The 21,593-nt window shown below is 40.5% G+C and overlaps 1 protein-coding gene across 9 annotated transcripts in view; it reads left to right on the forward strand.

The window, feature by feature from the left end:
* Positions 1-6,194: 6,194 nt before the first annotated feature.
* LOC111570198 (calcium/calmodulin-dependent protein kinase type II subunit beta) overlaps positions 6,195-21,593 on the forward strand; it is a 77,175-nt gene continuing 61,776 nt past the window's right edge. For 2 of the 9 annotated variants that reach the window (XM_035949345.2, XM_035949344.2), the window contains exons 1-5: positions 6,230-6,582; positions 15,320-15,414; positions 16,870-16,929; positions 18,501-18,555; positions 19,011-19,076. In XM_035949345.2, the coding sequence (XP_035805238.1) occupies positions 6,521-6,582; positions 15,320-15,414; positions 16,870-16,929; positions 18,501-18,555; positions 19,011-19,076 (338 nt within the window). In that variant the 5' untranslated portion in view covers positions 6,230-6,520. Of the gene's footprint in view, positions 6,583-15,319; positions 15,415-16,869; positions 16,930-18,500; positions 18,556-19,010; positions 19,077-21,593 lie in introns of all 9 variants that reach the window. The other 7 variants (XM_035949340.2, XM_023272826.3, XM_035949339.2 and 4 more) reach the window with 6 other exon arrangements.

Genomic DNA, 21,593 nt, shown 5'->3' on the forward strand with positions numbered 1-21,593 from the left:
CAGGCAACCACAGTGAAACAGCAAGGAACAAGCTTTGCTGGCATCGGGCAAGGAAGTCCAGAAGGGTGACCACACTTTGCTCTGATCACTTTGCTCTACCTTCATCCAGCCCCAAATCGAGGCATCAGGGACAGTCTGCTCTCGCACAAGAGCCTGCTTCCAAATTATTGCTGCTTGATAAAGGGCGCGCAGGATATGCTGGAAAAGTGCCTGTTGAGTAGGTGGTATCATGTCAAGCGTACGAGTTCCATGAGAGAATAACTCCCGACGAGCCTCATTGACACGGGAGGCATTTGTGGTCTTCGAGTACATCATGACGGTGAATTTCTCGAGGGACTGCATGTGGACGCTCTCCAGTGTCATCTCCTCTGGATTGTTCATAAGGGTCATTAACGTCTCAGTGAAGTCAGGAAATTCCCTCCATACTGCCCAAGCAGTCCTTTTGCCAATCCCTAGGAACGAAGATGTAGTGTCACAACCTGTGAAGGAATGAAACAGTGGCAGCGCATAACACTTTTCTGGCCCAAGAGTATCAACAATTGAATGAACCGGTATGTATCGGTGAGATTTTCCTGTGCCAAAATCTATCCAGAGTTCCTGAAGTCCCAGATGTTCAAACATGCTAATACCGATGACAACTACGTCGCTGTCAACACTTCGAACCATTGCCTTCGAATGCCCTTGTCGTGAAGCATCGGCAATGTGAAGGAGCATTCTTCCATCAGCTTCCTCGTGGTTACATGGTGAGATATTCTGGATATCAATTTTGGATATCCCATACATGTCATTCACAATCACAAGATCATCTTTCGTAGAGTAGAGGACCACAGGGTATATGTCGGCTGATGCATCAACAACTGCTTTACTCAAAAAGCGAAAGAGATCAACTTTGTTATGACGGTTTTGTAGGAACAGCTTCCAGCTGGTGGGTAATTGAGTTGTTCCCTTGACTACAGTGCCAGCTATTATGGCGTCAGATCCTCGCTTTTCTTGAGCCTGTAGTTTCAGGCTTTCTTCTGGGTAGGTATCCCACACAATGTCCAACCGCTGAGTGCCACCCTGAATGGTAGAAGCAATAAATGGCATAAAATGGTTTGTGACATATTCATCAAAATTGGTAGCTTTTGTGGGCTGCACCATGTGCACTATGGCTGCTCCATCGAGCACCTTAACAGTGACATTTGATGGCGCTACCACCTTTGGGATTTCTAGGCTGACTTCTTTCCTAATCTCAACGTCCCTTGATCAGACAACGCAGGGGGTGCCTTTTGGTTTTCATAATGAAAGAACTCATCAAGGTCCGCATCTGGCCTTGACTGCATTGAGAGAAATAGCTGAGTAACCAGAGATGCATCACGTTTCACCATAGAAACTTTGCTGGTTCTGCTTTTTGACTCGACCGGTTTTGCAAAAGTAGGGAAACTGTTCCTCTGAATAGTATCCGTAACAGCAACAGTGCCATTTGTGAGACGGTCTCTTACATAAGTATTATGCACTTCTCTACCTCTCTCAAGACCACTGATGAAAGCCTCGGCAGATTCCTGATTCATGACTTCCCTTGTGTCCAAGGTGATGAGATCTGGACCACTTTCTTTCAAGAAGGGGTTTCCACAAGCCCTCATTACTCCTAGGAGTGAGAAAACATCATTTGCAAAACGATGTTGAAGACTTTCAGACTCTTCATGATGTCCAAGGTCTGGTAGTGTAGACATGATTTCTGCTGCCTCCTCGAATTCTGCAATGGCTCTTAATTTTTCAGGAAGAGCCATAATATGTTCATCTAATGTATCAGGATTATCATAAATATTGGAAATTCCTCCCTCACGTTTCATAACCTTTGTGGTCTGCTCATGACTGTGGTCCTTAGCTATCAGCGAAAATTTCTTTCGACTTTTCTGTACGACAAAATTGCCTTTCATGAATTCTTGGTTGATTTCTGGGTGTTTCCATTGAAGTTCCACCATATCCTTTACATGGATTGACACATAGTCCAAGGGATATTTACCACTGGTGAACTATAGATATATAGTCATACTACGAGCAGTTCCATCTGTCCCACTTTGCAACCCTCAACTTGATCAAAGGCTTTGGCGGGATCGAGGGAGCATATTATGAAGCTATTTTTTTTCTTGTGCACATAAAAGTGTTTAATGACAAATGAAATTGGACAAATGTGACATGACAACTTTTATAAAGCAATTTCTGTTCGGTTACTAAAATAACCTAGACATCCGGTCAGTGGACCTTTTGCTGAGAACCGAATGGTTGCATGTCGTTTGCAATACTTGACATATGGTGGTTTCCATAAATTCTAGAGGAAGCGACTACAATATAAGAGCTATCTATCTGTACTTTTACAACTGGTTTATTGTACATTTTGTATCAAAGATAATATATTACTTTTCTTTGTTGTAATATGCCTGACAACAACAGGATCAAATACAGTCAATTGGAGTGTAAATGGGTAGTAATTGACCTTGACCTAGTACAGCTAATTTTGACATAGTATACCTGTAACACCCTCCCCATGAAAATCAGGATGCCGAAAAACCCCCGTTCCGATACCAAAATCACTTAATTCAAATACCATTGTGCAGAAATATGACATTTTCTCTATGCAGAAAGCGGCCATATTAGATTTAACCAAAATGGCCGCCACAGGGGTCGGCGGAAGTGCTTCCATCATTTTTTTTATTCCTTATAGTATATATTAACTCTGGGCTAAAAGCCAAAATTTTATCCAGAAGTGCACTTTTCTTACACTAAGGGCTCCCACTAAAAGCGTTTGATACCATTTTAGCTGAACAGCCTATTATTTTCTGCACTTCTTTATAGGTTTTCCCCTCTTCTATTAATTTCTTAATGAAAGAATGCTCTTCTTCTGAAGTGTCTTGAACGACCCATTTTACTCTGTTTTTCAAGGACAAATGCCCAGCCAGCATATGCAGCGTCAGTTGCCTTGATCCTTAAATAAGGGCCACCTGTTTAACACCTATTTTTTTTTCACATAATCAATGAACTCACTAACTGAACTCAGCACTGCTATTTTTTTGAACACACCCCTTTCAGTTAATGATTCAGTTTCACAGAATGAGCAGCATGCATGTCATACCTGTTGGGTCTGTTGGTTTTCTATACCTTTACTAAACCTTCTAGAAACTTACTTGCAGTGTAGATGTTGACATTCTAACAAAAACAGTGATTTATCTTGCTAGTGACATGGGACTGCTATTATTTTGAACACAACTGTAGATCAGTGTTTTTAAAGTTTCTCCTTTAGTTTCTTGGAGCCTTGTTTTTTGCAACAGTGCCACCTAGTGAAGTGGAGAGCTCAAGATCAGGTAGCAGCACACACTGAAAAGAGGACTGCATTTCTGGCCAGGATTGGTGATGGATCTGTCCTGGAATGTAAATCAAGTTATAAGTTATCAAAAGCTTGCCAAAATGGGATTGTTCACTAGAATTTCTTGGTGAGCATAGTGGGAAGGTGTTTTTTTATTGTTCAATATTGTGTCTATCCAATCAATTGCAGGACAGACAGTAATATTTAGTGTAGACTAAACCTTTAAAACCATACACAGTTTGACAGATTGTAGTATTTTGGGTTGAATAAACCTTTAAAACTTTAAGTAGCTTAACTGAATGTAACATTTTGGATGGATTGAACCTCTAAAAACAAAGGTATTTTTGACAATATAGTATTTTGGGTGGAAAAAAATTAAGCCATAAGTAAATAAATCTGAGTACTTGTACTGGAAGTAGTATTTTAGTGGAATTAACCTAAACAAATAATATTTTTTCTTCTGTGATTTCACCAGTTCTTTTACTTTAAAATAAAACTAATGGGAAAATTTAAGTTGTAATTACACACAATAATACACCGATGCGTTATTAGTATTAGTATTATGTCAACCCAACCCAACAAAAAAAAAAAAACCCAAACAAACAAAAAAAATCAACAGTTTTAACTATTTCACAGATTTTCCAAAATAGCATTTTTGGGTTTTTTTTTTTTTTTTTTTTTTTTTTTTTTTAATGGAAGTGCTAACAAAATTTCGTTGCAGAAATGCAATGACAATAAATATCCTTGAATCCTGGAATCCTTGTATATATATATATATATATATATATATATATATATATATATATATATATATATATATATATGTATGGCCGGAACGTTAACGCGTTAATTTCGATAATTGATTACAGCGAAAATAACGCGTTAAAACTAATAACTCAATTAATTGCACCCTCCTCAGTTCCCTCATTTCTGGCACACTGGTAACGCTGATGAACACTCCAGCCCAGTAGGTGGCAGTAATAAACCTAAAGTCTGTTTGTAGCCATGAAGAAGAAGCACAGGAAGTACTGAGTGAAGTCAGGCAATGGTAAACAGTGAAGGAAGATGAGATTGAGTTTGTTGGACAGAAGGTTTTCTTTTAAAAATCTTCCTGATGGCAGTTTGGATAAATCCTGGTTGTGTGCAAATTGTACAACAAAGAGTTTTCTGATCACTGCGTCACTTCAAGCCGACGGTATCACCTCAATGTAAAACATGTTGCTGTTAGCACCAGAGCTAACGTTAGCTACGAGTCATGCTAACGGCTAATGGTGTAGCCATCCCATAATAGACCACTTTTCTAGACAGTGCTTCAGTTTACAGAAAGTCTTAAAATGTTGAATAAAATCGCTATAATTGCACTTAGATTTGCAGTAATCTGTGAATGTAGCAGACAGATGAAAAATGCAGATAAATAGAAATGAAACATTTTTGTGGTTTAAGTTTTTACTCAATTGAGGCTCTGCCTCTTTGGAGGAGGAATAGCCCTAAACAACAAAAATATCTCTTTTAATAACTTAATTATAAACTTTTTGTTTATAAAAAATTACATAAATAAAAATTGATATTCCTATAAAAAGAACCATCAAAATTACACCATTTATCAGACCCAGAAAAGATGGAAACAGAATGAATCTCTGGATTTTCAAATTTCTGAAGCTCCTTATGCTGATTTTATGTGCCATACAGTGGAAAAAACAAGTAAATTCTGGCTTTAAGTCATCAAAATCACTTTTTTCTATATGTCCCATTTTTCATTTTTTAAATAAATTTTAAATTATAAACATGTATATGTCTATTCATCGATTCAACTGTCAACCACAATTTTATTTGAATTGAAAAACTTCACTTGTGTCAAATACTGATATTTGACAAAACTGCAACTATTGCGATTAATTAATTACAAAGCATGTAATTAATTAATTAAATTTTTTTTAATCGCATCCCACCACTAATATATATATATATATATATATATATATATATATATATATATATAGATAGATGTATATATATTAAGTTTTTAAATGATGATTTAATGTTTTATAGTAAAAAGCTATCCAAGTGAACAGTAGTTGCCCCTCTCATTAAATCGAGAATTAACTGTGGCCAATCACATTTTTCGGAAAGCGAGTTCACTTTCACTGACCAAACCCAAGTCTAATTACCTCCAGACCTGTTCCATCAATAAATCATTTAAATAGAACATGTCTGACAAAATGAAGTTGGCCAAAAGATCTCAAAAAGCTGTAACCAATTCACCCCAAACTTTGGTCTGACTGAGGGCTTCCTCTCTGAGCCCTGCAGTCTAAAGCAGGGATGTCAAACATATGGCCTGCGGGCCAAAAGGGGCCGACCAAAAGGTGACTCTGGCCCATAGGATGACTTTGCAACATACGAAAATTACAGAGAAGACATTGACTGTAAGTTTGTAAAACTGCAAATTTAAAATAATTTTGAGAGGATCTGCTATATTGTTCAGTTCCAGATCCCTAAATGTTTTGTGCCTTTGTAGACACACTGTGATCTGTAGGCTGTAATGCGTAAATGGGAAACTGAGGCATGATATTGTTGAAATTTCACTCATTTTTCTTAAGAAATTTCAAGTTCTTCATAATGTTTTGTAATTCATTAAATGTGAACATTTTCAGAATTGTACTTTTTTGCACGAAAATCAAGGGAAAAATTGAGTTGTCCTTATTTATAGGCTATTAATGCTCTGATTTTACTGGTCCGGCCCACTTGAGATCAAATTGGGCTGAATGTGGCCCCAGAACTAAAATGAGTTTGAACCCCTGGTCTAAAGTGATCAGAGGCTTCAGTCCATTCTGTGCTTCAGAATAAAGTGGAATGAAACTCTCCCCCGCACTCTTCAATCATATCTCTCTCTGCCTCTGATTCCGCTTTTTCTTTATTTCCTTCTCTTTTTTCTCTCCACCCGGACGAACACGTCATGTGGTGAGCTCACACTGTGGTATTTAAAGCGTCCGTCCTCCCCGCTTGGCAGAGCCGAGAGCCCAGACCCGTCCGAGCCTGGACCGAAGCGTATGAGGCGGGCTGCAGCGGAACCACTCAGGCGTCCGGAGGTCTGAGGTGGGCGGAGACTGAGCGGAGGTCCTGCCGTCCTGCAGCCACAGACGCAGCACGCATTTCGGACACTGAGGAGGAGGAGGCATCATGACAACTACTACTTGCACGCGTTTTACGGATGAATACCAGCTGTACGAGGAGCTTGGCAAGTAAGCCCGCTGTTCTCCTTCTTTATCTCCTGAATGCAGCCTGACCCCATCCTAGAAGCGAGCGGGAGGAGGTGGAGGTCTGCACATCTGCGGTGCTAGATGCAGCTCCATCCCAAACTAAACAAAACGCATGCTGCTCTGGAGCGTCTATAATTAGTCTCCTCTGAACCCAAATCCTCAGAGCAGGACTTCTTTTTTGCACTTGCTATGCTGTGACAGTTAGTTGGATTTTGCATGAAGATGGGGATGCATGAGCCCAGGAGCACTTCTGGGCATCCCCTCCTCCTCTTCCTCCTCCTCCTCTTCTGGCCAAAAGCTAATTAGAGACAAACAGGCCTAATATCAGGTTAAAGCTGACGTGTTGGAATTAAGCTCCCCCATCATCAGCTGGCTTTAATCACAGTGGCACACAGCTTAGCAGAGAAGTCAGAGAACAATGCTGCTGCTGCCCTTGATCTACTGCACATCTAATGAGGTGTGTCTTGTGATTAAAAACAGAAGAAGTATAGAGATGTATGGCCTCTAATAGAGTGCAGACAAATTGAGAGACTGAAGAGGCTATGGGTGCCACAGGGGGTAGATGCAAAGTGGACTCAGTGTCTCTGTCAGGTTGTGTGTGGGCAGAGAGGATCTCTCTCTGCAATGTTTGCCTCACAGGAACATTTTTTTTTGACAGCCAGCTCTGGAGGGGTTAAAAAAAAAAAAAAAAAGCAAGTTGAGTGCTGGTTTCAGTTCAGAACCTTCAGTGCTCCAGTTCATTCGTGTGTGATGAGGCTGATCTCCAGCTCTTGTGTGTGGAAAGGGATAAGTTAAAGACAATAGACATGTTGGAGTAGCAGCAGCTGTCCTTGCTGATAACACAGCTGTATTGTTTGTTTTGCTGGTATGGTTACTTTGTCATGTGTCCCGGGTTCAAGATTCACGTATAAACTGTTCAGTATCTTCAGGTGAAGCTATATTTGGATTTCTTTCATCCTCTTCTTTTAAACTGTGCCATGTAAAGGTGATGCATTTAAACAAGGATAAAGAAAAAAAAACATGAATAGACTGATAAAGTAACTGCACCCTTGCTGCTAGAATTGTGTCTTTTATCAGAAATAACTTCACGTAAATGTTTTGCATAATTATCAATCGTCTTTGACATAGACTTGCTAATATTTGACCACTCTTCTTGCAAAATTATTTCAGTTGCAACAATGACTGTGTATAAAGATGGAAGAACACGGAAAATTTGCTTTTTCAATCACATATTGCACAGAAATATGAAATATGTATAGATATTGTATTCTTTTGTAGAAAAAAACTAACTAGAACCTTGACATCAGAGGCTCGTTTAGCAAAAATAACATTTTGAAGGTGTTTTGGACAATTGTCCACCAGTCTTTCATATTGGATCGCAGCAATTTTTGGCCTTTTTTTTTCCTGCAAAACTCCTTAAATTGTAAGAATTTCCTATATATAAGGGTGGAAGAACAAGAAAGATTTTGGTTTTTTGATCATTTACTGAAATATCAGTAATTGTGCTATTCTTCGAGAAATATATGTTATATTCTTGTTTGGAAGAAGATATTGTATAATTGTCCATCAGTGTCTGCTAAAATTTGGACCACTCTTCCTGCAAAAATCCTTTAGTTACAAGCAAAATTACTATATTATAATGGAAGAACAGCTTTTTTAAATCATTTACTGAAAGGAAATATTATGAGATGTTGTATTCTTGTTTGAAGTAACTTCACCCTTAACGCCAGAAGCTTATATTGCCCACTTCAGCAGAAATAACTTCTTGTAGAAGTTTTTTCTGTAGTCTCTGCTAAAATGTTGACCCCTCCTCCTGCACAATTCTTTCAGTTGCAAAGACTAACTGTGTATAAAAGTGAACAAACCCTCAGTGGTGTCACTCATAGGTTTTGAAGCTCAGTGTGGTGACTCTGAAGGTTGTCCTCCTAACTCTTAACAAATGTAAAAATGAGCGAAGAGTCGCCCACATGTCACTCAAAGCAGCCACACCCTTAATTATGCATAACTTCAGGCATTAATGCCAGCTGTAGCGGCTCAGTCAGTACTTAAATTGACTTTAATGATCCTCCTGCATGGTCTTTACAATGCACTGATGGCCGCTTTCTGTGTATCAAAGTCCAAGACGAAACTGACCCTTGAATATTTGGTTGATTTGTTTTCTTTTGTCAGTCATCACAAATTAACTGGAAGATGTTTCTTAATAAATTACAAACAAAACCAGCAACTACTGCAACCTCCTGCCTTAGGGTCCAAAAAATAACTTGCCCTTCTAGGTGGAACACCTAAGTAGACAAAATCGGTTCCTACTCATTAGCGCTATTCTGCTCCTACAATGCAATTTAAATGATTATGTTACGTCATGCACAGTTGCCATGAAAGGGGAAATTAGTTTTATCACTTACTGAATACCAGTAGCTGGTATCGTTTTCTGTGGAAAAGTAACCACACCTTTGACATCAGAAGCTAGTACTGCCCCCTTTAGCAGACATAACTTTTTGTAATTGTTTTTCATAATTATCCGTAATTATCTGGCAGTTTTGTCGATATATAAAGACTCTCAATGCAAAATTCCTTCAGTTGTAGGCATTGACTGTATATAAAGATGGATAAACCTCCGTGACATCACCCATAGGTTTCCCAAACAGCTGTTGGGAAGCTTAGTGTGGTGGCTTCAGCTGTTATATTACCTACTAATCTGAAAATAAGCAAAGAGGTGGAGCGTGAGTGGAGTTGAGGTGGGTCATGAAAACATCTCTTGGCTATAGATCTTTAACTCAAAGTAGCCATGCCCTTAATTCTGATTTTATGCCTTAATACAGTTTACAATTATGCAGAAATTCACCCGTCATCAGTGGTCATGAATGACAAAATTTGCTTTTTCAATCATTTATCAAATGAAAATATCAACATATGTAATTTTCTTCTGTGGAAAAATAACTCCACCCTTGACATTAGAAGCTATTATCAAAACCTTTAGCAGAAAAATTTTTTAATAGGTGTTTTGCAAAACTGCCCACCCATAAGCATGCAGAAATATTTGGTTCCCTCAAAATTCCTCCAGTTGCAAGTGTGTATAAACATCAACAACCAGAAACCAAACCCGTTTTTTTGTACCACATTGTAAACCTATTTATTTATGCTGTAAAGGTGTACGTTTTAAAATGGGGGTTTACAGCCTTGGCCCCAATATGGTACATTTCTATTCAACTAAACTGCATTCCTGTCGTCATATCTTTGCCGTCTATTTTATTGCTTCACTGTTGTTCCTTTTAAGTCAGTCAGTCATATATTAGATGATGCATAACTTGTCACTCTGGTAACCCAGAAAATGGAAAAGAAATTTCACATTTTAACTCAAACTATATACTTTTCTTTCAAAATTCTTTAAGTTGCATAATGTTTGTTTTCTTGCAGCACGCCCACAACATTTCAAAGGAATTCAAGCCTGTGGTTTAACCTAGCCATTCCCTAATTTTTCACTTTCTTCTCTCTGAGCCTTGGTAGATTTGCTCGTGTGTTTTGGATCATCATCCTGTTGAATCGTCTACTTCAACTTTCAAACAGATGGCCTCACATTATCTTCAAGTACTCTTTGATATAATGCAGAATTCATCATTATGCCTGCAAGCTGCCCAGTCCCTGAAACGGTGAATGGTTTGGGATTTCCAAACCATAACATTTCCACCATCATGTTTCACAGCTGGTTTAAGTGTTCTTAAAGTTCTTCTCCATATTTGTTCACCAGGCTCTGACATCAGCTTCTTTAGTTTTGTGACCGCTCTTCATGGGAAAATTCCTTCAGTTGCTCGATGTTTGAGGGTTTTCTTGCAAAATTGGAAATTTTCTCAATGGAGTTCTGTGTTGGTAAAGCTTGTGTGTTGAATGATTTTAGCTTATGAGATGGCAACAATTCTGAGAGCTGCATTTCTTAGAGGCAGACTTTAGTTTTAGTTATTCAGGGTCCACACACTGCAGTTTAATAAACTTGACACGTGACCTTCTCATGAGCTTTTTCTGTTGATTTCAACCGTGTTACATTTTTCATCTGCAGATAGAGCAATCGTGAAGATGAATATTAATATTATAGGAAGGAATGTACTATTGCAGAGGAACAAGACAATAGATTAGACCCCACTAATGCAGATTTTGGACCCAGATCCAGCCCTCCTCCTGACTCCCACCTGCCCTGCAGATACCCTGTCATGTTGAAGCTCTGCCGCCTTTTCCACCACACGGTGGGATGTCAGCCAGTGTCAATGCTTACTCACCTCGTCTCCCCATAATGTATGCATGTTGGAGAGCTTGTGAGAGGCAGGGGCTCTGAAGGGAGTGTGAGTGTTTCATTATGTAACAATACTGGGGTGCAATAAAATTAGCTCTGAAAGATGACAGAGGTGGTTATTTCTGCTGGTCTCTGCTGGGTTTGATGAGCAAATGTGGCCATAAAAACTCCAGAACACACACAGTTCCAGAATGTATCCTCCAAACACAGTTTTTCCTTCCTCTAATTCTTGCCTGTTTGATGTCACTAACATTGTTGAATTTACTCATGTGTCAGATATATGTGTCAGGTATGAACGGAGACACCTAACTGGCTGCTGGTGCTTAGTGCCACAAAGCAGGTCAGGACTCTATGATACAGGACACTTAAATTTAAACTTAAATTACACTAATATTTCTTTTAGTATGATATTTTTGGCACACATTGTAAGTTCTAATTTCTAAATATATTCTTTTTACTGCATTCTTAAATAGCTTCCATTATGTAATTACTCCGCCAAGGAACGCGGCTGAGTTATGTGACGATTGGCGTTGGTTTGTCTGTTAGCAGCATTACTCGAAAATGGACTAATGCAGTTGGATGGAATTTTCAGGGAAAGTCAGAAAGGACACAAGGTCCAGCTTATAGTCTGGATCCATGGATTTATCAAAGATTTCTGATTCATTGCGAGATAGCAGCACGGCATCACTGTAACTATGACTACAAATGAACAGTACGTCAGCTGCCTGCTGATGATCACGATTGTGATCATACTACAAATCGATCGCTGTGGACTTATCAGGACTTATCCATCGGAAATGATACAGGGAAAAGTTGATTAAATTGTGGGGGTGTTTCCGAGTCCCATCAGTTTCTGCCACCCGCTACATATTTAGGTCACGCAATTCGGTACGCATGACTTAAAGATTCGTACACATGCATAACACATGCCTTGTTCAGCACAAGGTCATTTTGTTTGTGGGTACATCTATATTAAATGGCCACATTTTATGTTGCCATGATTTCTGATCATCATTAACTAATAAACAAATGCTGCATTTGTTTAAAAAAAAAAAAAAATGCTGCATTTTTGACAGTGCCATATCAATGTTTATCATCATGTTTAAAGACAGCTGGGACAGATCCAGAATTAAGGCAGCTATTTATCAAAGCAAGCAGACAGTGGGCCACTGTATTAAAGACCTGTTTGAGCAGATTAGGTGGCATAATGTCTAGGGGACAGTTAGTGGGTCTCATCCCCAGAACCACTTCAGAAAGTGAAGACAAGGACACAGGTTCAAACATCTCAAAAACAGCAGGGGGTGCAGGAGGAATGTATGTATCAGCACCATGAGCATTACTGTCATTGCCCATCCTGACTGCAGCCACCTTGTCCACAAAATGATGTAAAAACCTTTCACAAGTAGATACTAACACATTCATCAAAGTGCTGCCAAGGGGGCTGATTACAGACTGAATTTTGCTGAATAACACTCTCGGGTTGTTAGTGCTGGTAGAGATTATGTTATACAGATATTCACTTTTGGCCTCTTTCACTGCCTTTTGATAGTTAGCCAGACTCTCCCTCAGTACCTGCAGAGACACAAGAAGTTTGTCTTTCCTGTACCGGTGCTCTGCCTGCCTACAGGACTGTCTGAAGGCTCGGGTGGTCTCATTGAGCCAGAGATCTGATCTGACTTGAGCAGATTTAGTCCTAAAAGGTGCGATAGTGTCCAAAATGTCAGAGCGGTGGAGTGAAAACAGGAAATTAAATCATCTGAGTGAGGTGTAGAGGCCAAACCAGCCTCCGTGTATAGGATGCTGTTCATAAAAGCAGTAGTAAACTGCTCCGTTGTGGAGGAGGTGATGATCTGACGTCAACCGGACCCCACTGGGGACAGGGCAGGGGGACCCCTCGGTGCTGGGGCAGCCACCGCAGGGGGACCCCTCGGTGCTGGGGCGGCCACCGTGCCAGGGGAGGCGTTTGCTGAATCCAGCATTGTCTCTTGGCTGGGGGGGATTTTCAGCAGGCCCCGGCCGGCTTCTGTCCCAAGTGACATGGACACTCTTTACCATGGCATGAGAGGAGGCTTTAAGCCTCTTAAGGACTGGAGATGGGGCGTCGGCCCCCACAAGGACTGGAGACGGGGCGTCGGCCCCCACACGGACTGGAGGAACTGAGGCAGCACGAGGCCCCTCCACGACAGGAACTGAGGTGGCACAGGGCCCCTCCATGGCAGGAACTAAGGCGGCACAGGGCCCCTCCACGGCAGGAACTGGCGAGGCGGCACGAGGCCCCTCCAAGGCAGGAACTGGCGAGGTGGCACGAGGCCCCTCCAAGGCAGGAACTGGCGAGGCGGCACGAGGCCCCTCCAAGGCAGGAACTGGCGAGGTGGCACGAGGCCCCTCCAAGGCAGGAACTGGCGAGGCGGCACGAGGCCCCTCCAAGGCAGGAACTGGCGAGGCGGCACGAGGCCTCTCCAAGGCCGGAGGTGAGGTGGCGTCGAGCCCCTCCAGGACTGGGGGTGACGCGGCGTCAGGCCCCTCCAATACAGAAGGTGAGGCCTATGCAACGCAGGGGAGCGATGAGATCATGGCGCCAAGAGGTGGCGGGGTTCGGCGCTTTTTCGAGCTGCGCCTTCTACGCGAGGGCCTCCCTACAGCTGGCTCAACAGAAAGCTGGGGGGTAGGCTCCGGCAGGTCGCTGGGTGGAAAGCTGGGTGAGGTGCTAGCAGGCTGTGAACCCGCTAGCTCAGGAGCAGGCAAGGTGTCACCAGGCTGGTGGCTAGCCAGGTCAGGTTTGAACCCAGAGTGCAGACACAAAGACGGCAGGCAGAAAAGGATCAACTTAAGATTTTGAATGTACAGATAACCAAGGATGCAAAACAGAAATGAATAGGCTACCCAAACCCAACTCCAGTTCAAACTGAGGGAATTCTACAAAACAAAGCACAGACTAAAAACTCTCTAAAGAATAATAACAAAAGCAGCCACTACACAGGCTAAAACTATGCTTGGACAAAAACGGCTAGACTCACATGAACAGGGGACATGAACAGGGGATCTTCTAGCTGCAAGATGAAAGTGCTAACCACCAAGTCACTGTGCAGCCCCTGTTGGAAGTAGTTGGACATAAGTGCCAAGAGCTGCTGATAACAAGCGAAATGACACTGACTACTGATATTTGGGATAATGAAATAAGAAATAAGAAAATGGTTGGACACAACTGGCTCAATCTGTAGCTGCGTGTTTTAAAGTTTGTTATATTATCTTATGTTCAAAATAATCAGTAACTGAAGCTGTCAGATTAATTTAGTGGAGAAGATAATGCAATATTTTCCTTTGAAATGTATTGATGTGGAAGAACAAAATAGCACTAAATTCAAATACTGAAGTATAGATACCTTAGAATTATACTTGTGCACTGTACTTGAATAAGTGTATTTAGTTACATTCTACCACTGCTAGCGATTGTTATGTTGGCACACTGACCTGAGTATGAATATGAGACTTTAATGAAAGTCTCAATTTGTTGTTGGAGAGACTGTGTATGTTTTGTAGATTATTGCCTTTGTTTTGATTTTATGACCTGTTCCACACTGTCTGTTGGACACCAAATGCTGTGAAAAGTGAAATCCTTATTTACAAATGGGCTGCTGCTAAAGAAATGGGTCATGTTTTGATGTCTGTTCCTGTTTAGATAGTGTTCCTTACTGTGAAATGAAATAAAATATTTCCTGACCATGGTTGACTTTAGGACTCAAACTGTAAAAAAGAACTGCAAGAAAAAAAAATGGAATACTCTGGCAGCTGGGTGCCAAAGAATCATCGTTGTCATTTAACAAACAGATCTCAATAGAAGTACAGACCCAATATGTTGTTTATTGTTGTTTGTCACCTGTATCTCATTTCAGAAATATATTTACAATATCAAACTTGAATTTAAAACTTTTGCCTATTAAATACAATTATAAGAAGTTTGTGGATCTATTTAGCCATCTTTCTAGATCAAGAAATGATCATTTTCTTTCAAAAAGTGAAATTTTTGTATTTTTGAGGAAAAACAGCATAAATTAGTTTAATAAAATATAAAAAATAGAATAAAAATAAGATTTTTATTTTATTTTTAAAATGTAAGTTAGAATATTTTAAGCGTTGCAGAGATAACAGGCTAGGTTGGGGTTAGGTTGAGTATCTCAGACAACGATTTGGGCTGTTGTCGGACTGTAGAGTCAGTTTTATCATTGATCACAGATGGTGTTCCTTGATGGATAAGAATTCAAAGTGCCTAAAACCTTTGCACGACATCAGATCCTGCATGCAGACTCAGATCCAGAGGAGGCGTCGAGGACGGCTGCGAGGTCAGCCTGATAGCTGAGATGCCCCTTTTGATGCTGACGAAGCTGATATGGCAGCTGACCCGTCTCTTCCTCCTGTCTCCTGTCTTTTGTTTCCCAGGGGGGCCTTTTCAGTGGTGCGCCGCTGTGTCAAACTCTGCACAGGCCAAGAGTATGCTGCCAAAATCATCAACACCAAAAAGCTCTCAGCCAGAGGTGAGAGAATTCTCAGATTTCCTGTAAAGTGTGTTTCAGGAACAAGCAGAGACATTGTTTCATCATCATCATCATCATGTGTGTGTCCCAGATCTGAAGGCTCACATTAGCATATTTTAGCGCTTGTTTAATTCCAGCGTGTGAAGCCTTCACGTCTGTTCCTCGGAGAGAGGCAGATGATGGCTTCAGTCTGAATTTACAGAACACATCCGAGCAGCAAAAATCAACTCTATCCTCAACAAATGGCAACAAGATTAGACCTGAGCAGGAGAAAATCATGTCTCTGCTGAACACTGTTCCTTTAAAGTGCTATTTTAGACATCTCTCTGTTAGTTCATCTCATTTTCCTTCTTCTCCCAATATAATACTGATCAAATAACATGAAAATGCCTCAGAAAGCATCCATAAATAGCAGCAGTGGTGTTTTCACTGAACGGGGACAATGGGTGGGACTGTGGCAGCGTCACTCTCACACCACCTTTATTAAAAACAACATTCAGGACTGTCTGTCCTGTCTGAAGCAAAGCCTTCCTCTGTGCTGCTGTCTGCTCTGTGAGGACAGAATCTGTCAGCCATGTTTGTTTGTCCTGACTGACACAGAGCTCAGTGTCTGAGCTGCAGGGCAGGACTCACTGTCAGGCTAAGAGAAGCCCAAAGCCTGAAAATCTCTTCTCAGCAGGACACTCGACTCACATCAGCTCCTTATTTTTTTTATTTATTATCCCTTATTAATCCCACGAGGGGAAATTCTGATTTTCGCATCTCTCTCCGATTGGGGGATTCAGAGCTACGGGTCAGCCGCGGTACAGCGCCCCTGGAGCAGGAAGGGTTAAGGGCCTTGCTCAAGGGCCCCAACAGTGGCCGCATCGGGGTTTGAACCTCTGACCTGATCAGTAGTCCAGAGACTTAACCGTTGCGCCACCACTGCTCCCAACATATGCTGTTCCGGCCGGTTATGTCTCCTTGTTTCCTTTCCTACCATGTTTCTTCTCCTCTTGTCTCCTCTCCTCTTGTCCACTTCCCACCTTTGTTCCTCTTTTCTCTTACTTCATCTTCTCTTTGACTTCTACCAACACGTCTCCTTGTTTCCTCTCCCCTTGCTTCTTTCCTTGTTTCCTTTCATCTTGTCTCCTCTCCAGCAAATAGTGGTTAAATGGGCATCTGGGACATTTGTAAGCTTCAGGCTGTTTTCATGTGTGATTGTGTGTGTGTGCATGGCTATGTGTGTGTGTTTATGTAAAACAGATGTGAAGAAGTCTGTTGTGTCCTTGTCGATCACCTTGAAAACAGTCACCACCACAAACTGAACTAAATTCAATTTATTAATATGATGCATTTAAATTTCATTAAGTAATTTGTGGAACAAACACCTATAATGTTCACCTGTCAGTTCACCTCCAGCTCTTCTTCTCCCTCTCCTTTGTCTGACTCTGACATGTTGGTGCTGTCTTGTAGATCATCAGAAACTGGAGAGAGAAGCCAGGATCTGCAGATTGCTCAAACATCCCAACATTGGTGAGACACTTAAATGTTGAAATCACAAGGTTTGACTCTGTCTCATAGAAATGAGTTACACTACCGTTCAAAAGTTTGGGTTCACTTAGAAATGTCCTTATTTTTGAAAGAAAAGCATTTTTTCAATGAAAATAGCATTAAGTGAATCAGAAATGCAGTCTAGACATTGTTATTGTGGTAAATGACTATTCTAGCTGGAAACGGCTGATTTTTAATGGAATATCTACATAGGGGTACAGAGGCCCATTTCTAGCAAACATCAGTCCTGTGTTCAAATGGTACATTGTGATAGCTAATGGTGTTGAAAGGCAAATTGATGATTAGAAAACCCTTGTGAAATTATGTTAGCACATGAATAAAAGTGTGAGTTTTCATGGAAAACATGAAATTGTCTGGGTGACCCCAAACTTTTGAAGTGTAGTTTATATACAATTGCACTGCAACAGAAAATATGTTTGGAGAAAATGTAATTACATCCTGATTATATTTTCTTTTGATCTTGCTGTACAGTGTCCACTCAGATCGATTACAGCATTGATCATCTTTTTATTTTTCTATGTCGGCTTTCAACTCTTGCTTAGAAGCATCAATCACAACCACCATCTCTGTAACATTAACCTTAATGTGTTTGTAGGTCTCAAACTTAACTTTTAGGTAGCTCATAAATTTGTATTATGTACTTGAATTTAAATATTAAAATATAATACTACTACTAATGATAATAATAATTTTGGAGAGCTTTTAATCTTCATCAAAATCACTTTATTCTTCTTTTCTCATTTAAAATTTCACCATAAATAAACTGTTTGCACCAGATTGTGTAACAAACAAAAAATTCTCCTCAAAGCAGCAGAGAAGAAGCCATGGCAGGCACAGCTGTGACCAACAGTCTCAAATTCAGAGTTTTCAGGTGAAACGTAGGCTGTGTTTTCACAGAGCAGAGAAGAGACAACAGGAGAGAAAATGTTGGACATGTTGATTCCAGGTTTTAAAAGTTTTCAAAAAAAATAATAATCCAAGAAACAAATCTTCTTTTTTTTGCTTTTTTTTTTAAATATTTCACAGCACTTAAACTGAGGTCATCTCAATCATTCGATCCAGTCTGAGTCCTTTAAAGTTTAGTTTACATCCAATACCATTTCCTACATAATACAGACACAACAAAGGCTTCTGTGAAAGAATGGGGCTTAGGTTTGAGCTGATACCAATCAGCTAAAAAAATGCCGTGATTGGCCTCCTTGCTTTTAACTGTGTCACAGAGCACAAAATACATTTCTAAGTTCTCTGTACTTCCTAGCATTTGTTGTGCTGTTTTCGTAGAGGTGCAGGACTTTATATTGCAGTGAAAAATGAGCCCACTGTGAGGCAAAATGTGAGGGTTAACAGTGGGACTTAAATATTTGCTTTAATCTACTTTATATAAGTGCTTACAGACCTGAGATGTGCAGGCATGTTTGAAAAACCATCCGTGCATTTAAGGGATAATAAGTTATGTGCATTATAGCAGAAGGATAATGAAAACATGCGCTGAAGAACAAAGAGATCTAATTCCTGCGATGCCTCTCTTGCAGTTCGTCTCCATGACAGTATCTCCGAGGAAGGTTTCCACTATCTCCTCTTTGACCTGTGAGTTCCTTCCATACCTTCCACTTTCCCTCCATCCTTCCTTCCTGTTTCTTCTTCTCTTTCTCTGCAATACTGGCTTGCTCCCCCCTCCTCTCTCCTCCTCCCTCCTCCTTCTCTCCCCTGCTGCTTCATTTTCCACTCCCTTCCTTTGCTGCATCTGCCTCCTCCCTTGCTTTCCTTTACTCCTCCATATCCGCATCTCTTCATCCCTTGTCCTTCTTCTCTCTTCACCCCCCCGCTTCCGAGGCAATCCCCCCCCCCCCCCGATACAGCTAGACTCCCCCGCACTGGAGCCAGTCTCCATGGCAACCCAGTCGGAGTGAATCCTGCAGCCGGGGTTTCCCCCTAATGAGGACATCCCCCTCCTGTCGGTGTGTGTGTGTGTGTGTGTGTGTGTGTGTGTGCATGCCTGAGTGAAAAGAAAATGTATATAATTTAACCTCCATCTCTCTCAGGGTGACAGGAGGAGAGCTGTTCGAGGACATTGTGGCCAGGGAGTATTACAGTGAAGCAGATGCCAGGTAAACCCCATCAGTAAATCTCACCCATGGCCCTTTTCCCTTTCATCTCCTCCTCTCGTCTTCTTCTTCTTCTTCATCCCCTCCATGTCTCCAGCCTCTGCAGTCCTCCAGCAGCTTGGAGACTTCGGTTCTCTCATTAGCACACACACAATTTTGACACTTTTTTTTTTTTTTTTGGTGACCATTGCAGGTCCTGATGGATAATAACTCTGCGCAGTATTTCTGTGAATTGCAAATCGAGGTCGAGGAGCTTTCCCCGGAGTCAGAATTTACAGACAGATGGAAACATACACAAAAAAAATGCACACATGCCCACACAGTAACCCCCTTCAGGAGGTAGACTTTAATCAATTTGAGTGTGGAGGCGGTTTGTGGAGGCGAGAGAGAGAGAGAGATGTAGGGAGGGAAAGAAAAGAAGGGGACCGGAACATTAAAAGGAGGAAGAAAAAATGCAGTGAATGGATTTATTAGCTCTTGTGTCTCACTCCTGCTGATGGTACTGACCATTTATTGCTCCACCTGTTGTCCTGTTCAGGGCAGTAGATTCCCCTTTTCACGTTGTAATCTGAGATAAAAGCACGTGACATGAACTGATTTAGCTGTTTTCAATCCTGATGTGACTGATCTCCAGCTGTACGTTGGATCAGTTCATTGATGGTTTTGAAACTTGGTAAATACCGAATGCCACAAATTTTGTCCTTCAACACTAAATTAACCCTGAAATCCCAGTTTTGGGTCACAAACACAAAGACGAAGATTGACACTGATTAGCCACAACATTAAAAAATACTGACAGGTGGAGGGAGTTCATCAATAAACTAAACACAATAACAGTTCTGAGTGTCTCTACTTCTGTCCATGGTTATACTTTTACCATAGTGGTGCAGGACTTTACATTGCAGTAAAAGATGCATTGACAGGAACAAAAGACACCTAGAAAGGGAGAATTAGGCAATATAAATGCTTACACAAGGGTGTAAGCATTTGGTGCAATAAAATGAGCTGAGTTAGAATCAGAGAAAAGGAGAAGGGCAGGTGATGAACCAATATGTCATCGAAGACTACTTTGTGTGGTCTGATACAACAGAACAGCTACTGTAGCAAAATATTACAAATATCGACACCAACAATGACACAAAATTGCCACAAAGACACTTATAATACCTATAAAGAGATGCAAAATGACACATGAGATGCAAAAAGGCACCAATGGTACAAAAAAAATGACTCAAACTGACTATGAAGACACAAAATACCCACAAAGAGACACAAAATGGCACCAAAGAGACACAAAATAGCACAAAAGAGACATAAAATGACACAAAGTTACCACAGGTCTGTGAAGTCAGAGGAAGTTACACAATTTTTTCCAGTTGATTTTAATGTTATGGCTAATCAGTGTACATTCTAATAGTATAAAGTATGCACTCCATTATATACTGTCCTTGCAGTTAATATAGACATTAGTAAAGACACTGACCTACTTCGCTATTTCACAACTTATGATTTAAATACACTACCGTTCAAAAGTTTGGGGTCACCCAGACAATTCCATGTTTTCCATGAGTACTGACACTTTTGTTCATGTGCTAACGTAATTGCACAAGGGTTTTCTAATCATCAGTTAGCCTTTTAACACCATTAGCTAACACAATGTAGCATTAGAACACAGGAGTGATGGTTGCTGGAAATGTTCCTCTGTACTCCTATGTAGATATTCCATTAAAAATCAGCCGTTTCCAGCTAGAATAGTCATTTACCATATTAACAATGTCTAGACTGTATCTCTTATTCATTTAATGTTATCTTCATTGAAAAAAATGCTTTTCTTTCAAGAATAAGGACATTTCTAAGTGGAAAACTCCTGAACGGTAGTGTATGTGTGCAAAAAGACGTCCAGCAAACTGCATCTTGAAATGTACTTTTTAATAGAATATTATGACAACATATATTTGGGTGTGACCACCAGTTATCACCAACTTCTTATTTATAATGAGCACTTGAAATGATTAAGGTACTTGCAAACACCACTTTACCCTTTTTTAAAATAGCTTTTTTTAAAAAAACACTTCTTCAATTCTATTTATTTTTGAAATGAATCAAAACAATGCTAAAGAACAAATTCCCAACTGGATAATATCATTAAGAAAATATCAAACAAAACAAAGTCATACTCCAGACAAGGGATCAGCTGATTTTAACAATTTAACGAGTTATGAACAACAACTGAATTATTCTAGCATTTTTTTTAGCATAATGATGAAACAATTTATTACAACTTCAGCAGTTTTTGCTACCTCACCTTCCAAACACAGCTCCAGCTCTGCTCTACAAATGTGCTCTGTCTGTACCACTGTAGTGTTCAGTGTTGATTGGCTATTACTCGTGACATCTACCCAATCAGATTAAGCTGTGGGTGGGACATCACTGAGACCACATAGTAAGTTTCACATTTCCTGTCCCCAAGTAAACCAAATTTCAGGTTCACATGTAAAAGTTGGAAGTTTTTATTAACTG

Source organism: Amphiprion ocellaris, chromosome 17, assembly GCF_022539595.1.
Source record: "Amphiprion ocellaris isolate individual 3 ecotype Okinawa chromosome 17, ASM2253959v1, whole genome shotgun sequence".
In the NCBI taxonomy this organism is placed as follows: domain Eukaryota; kingdom Metazoa; phylum Chordata; class Actinopteri; family Pomacentridae; genus Amphiprion; species Amphiprion ocellaris.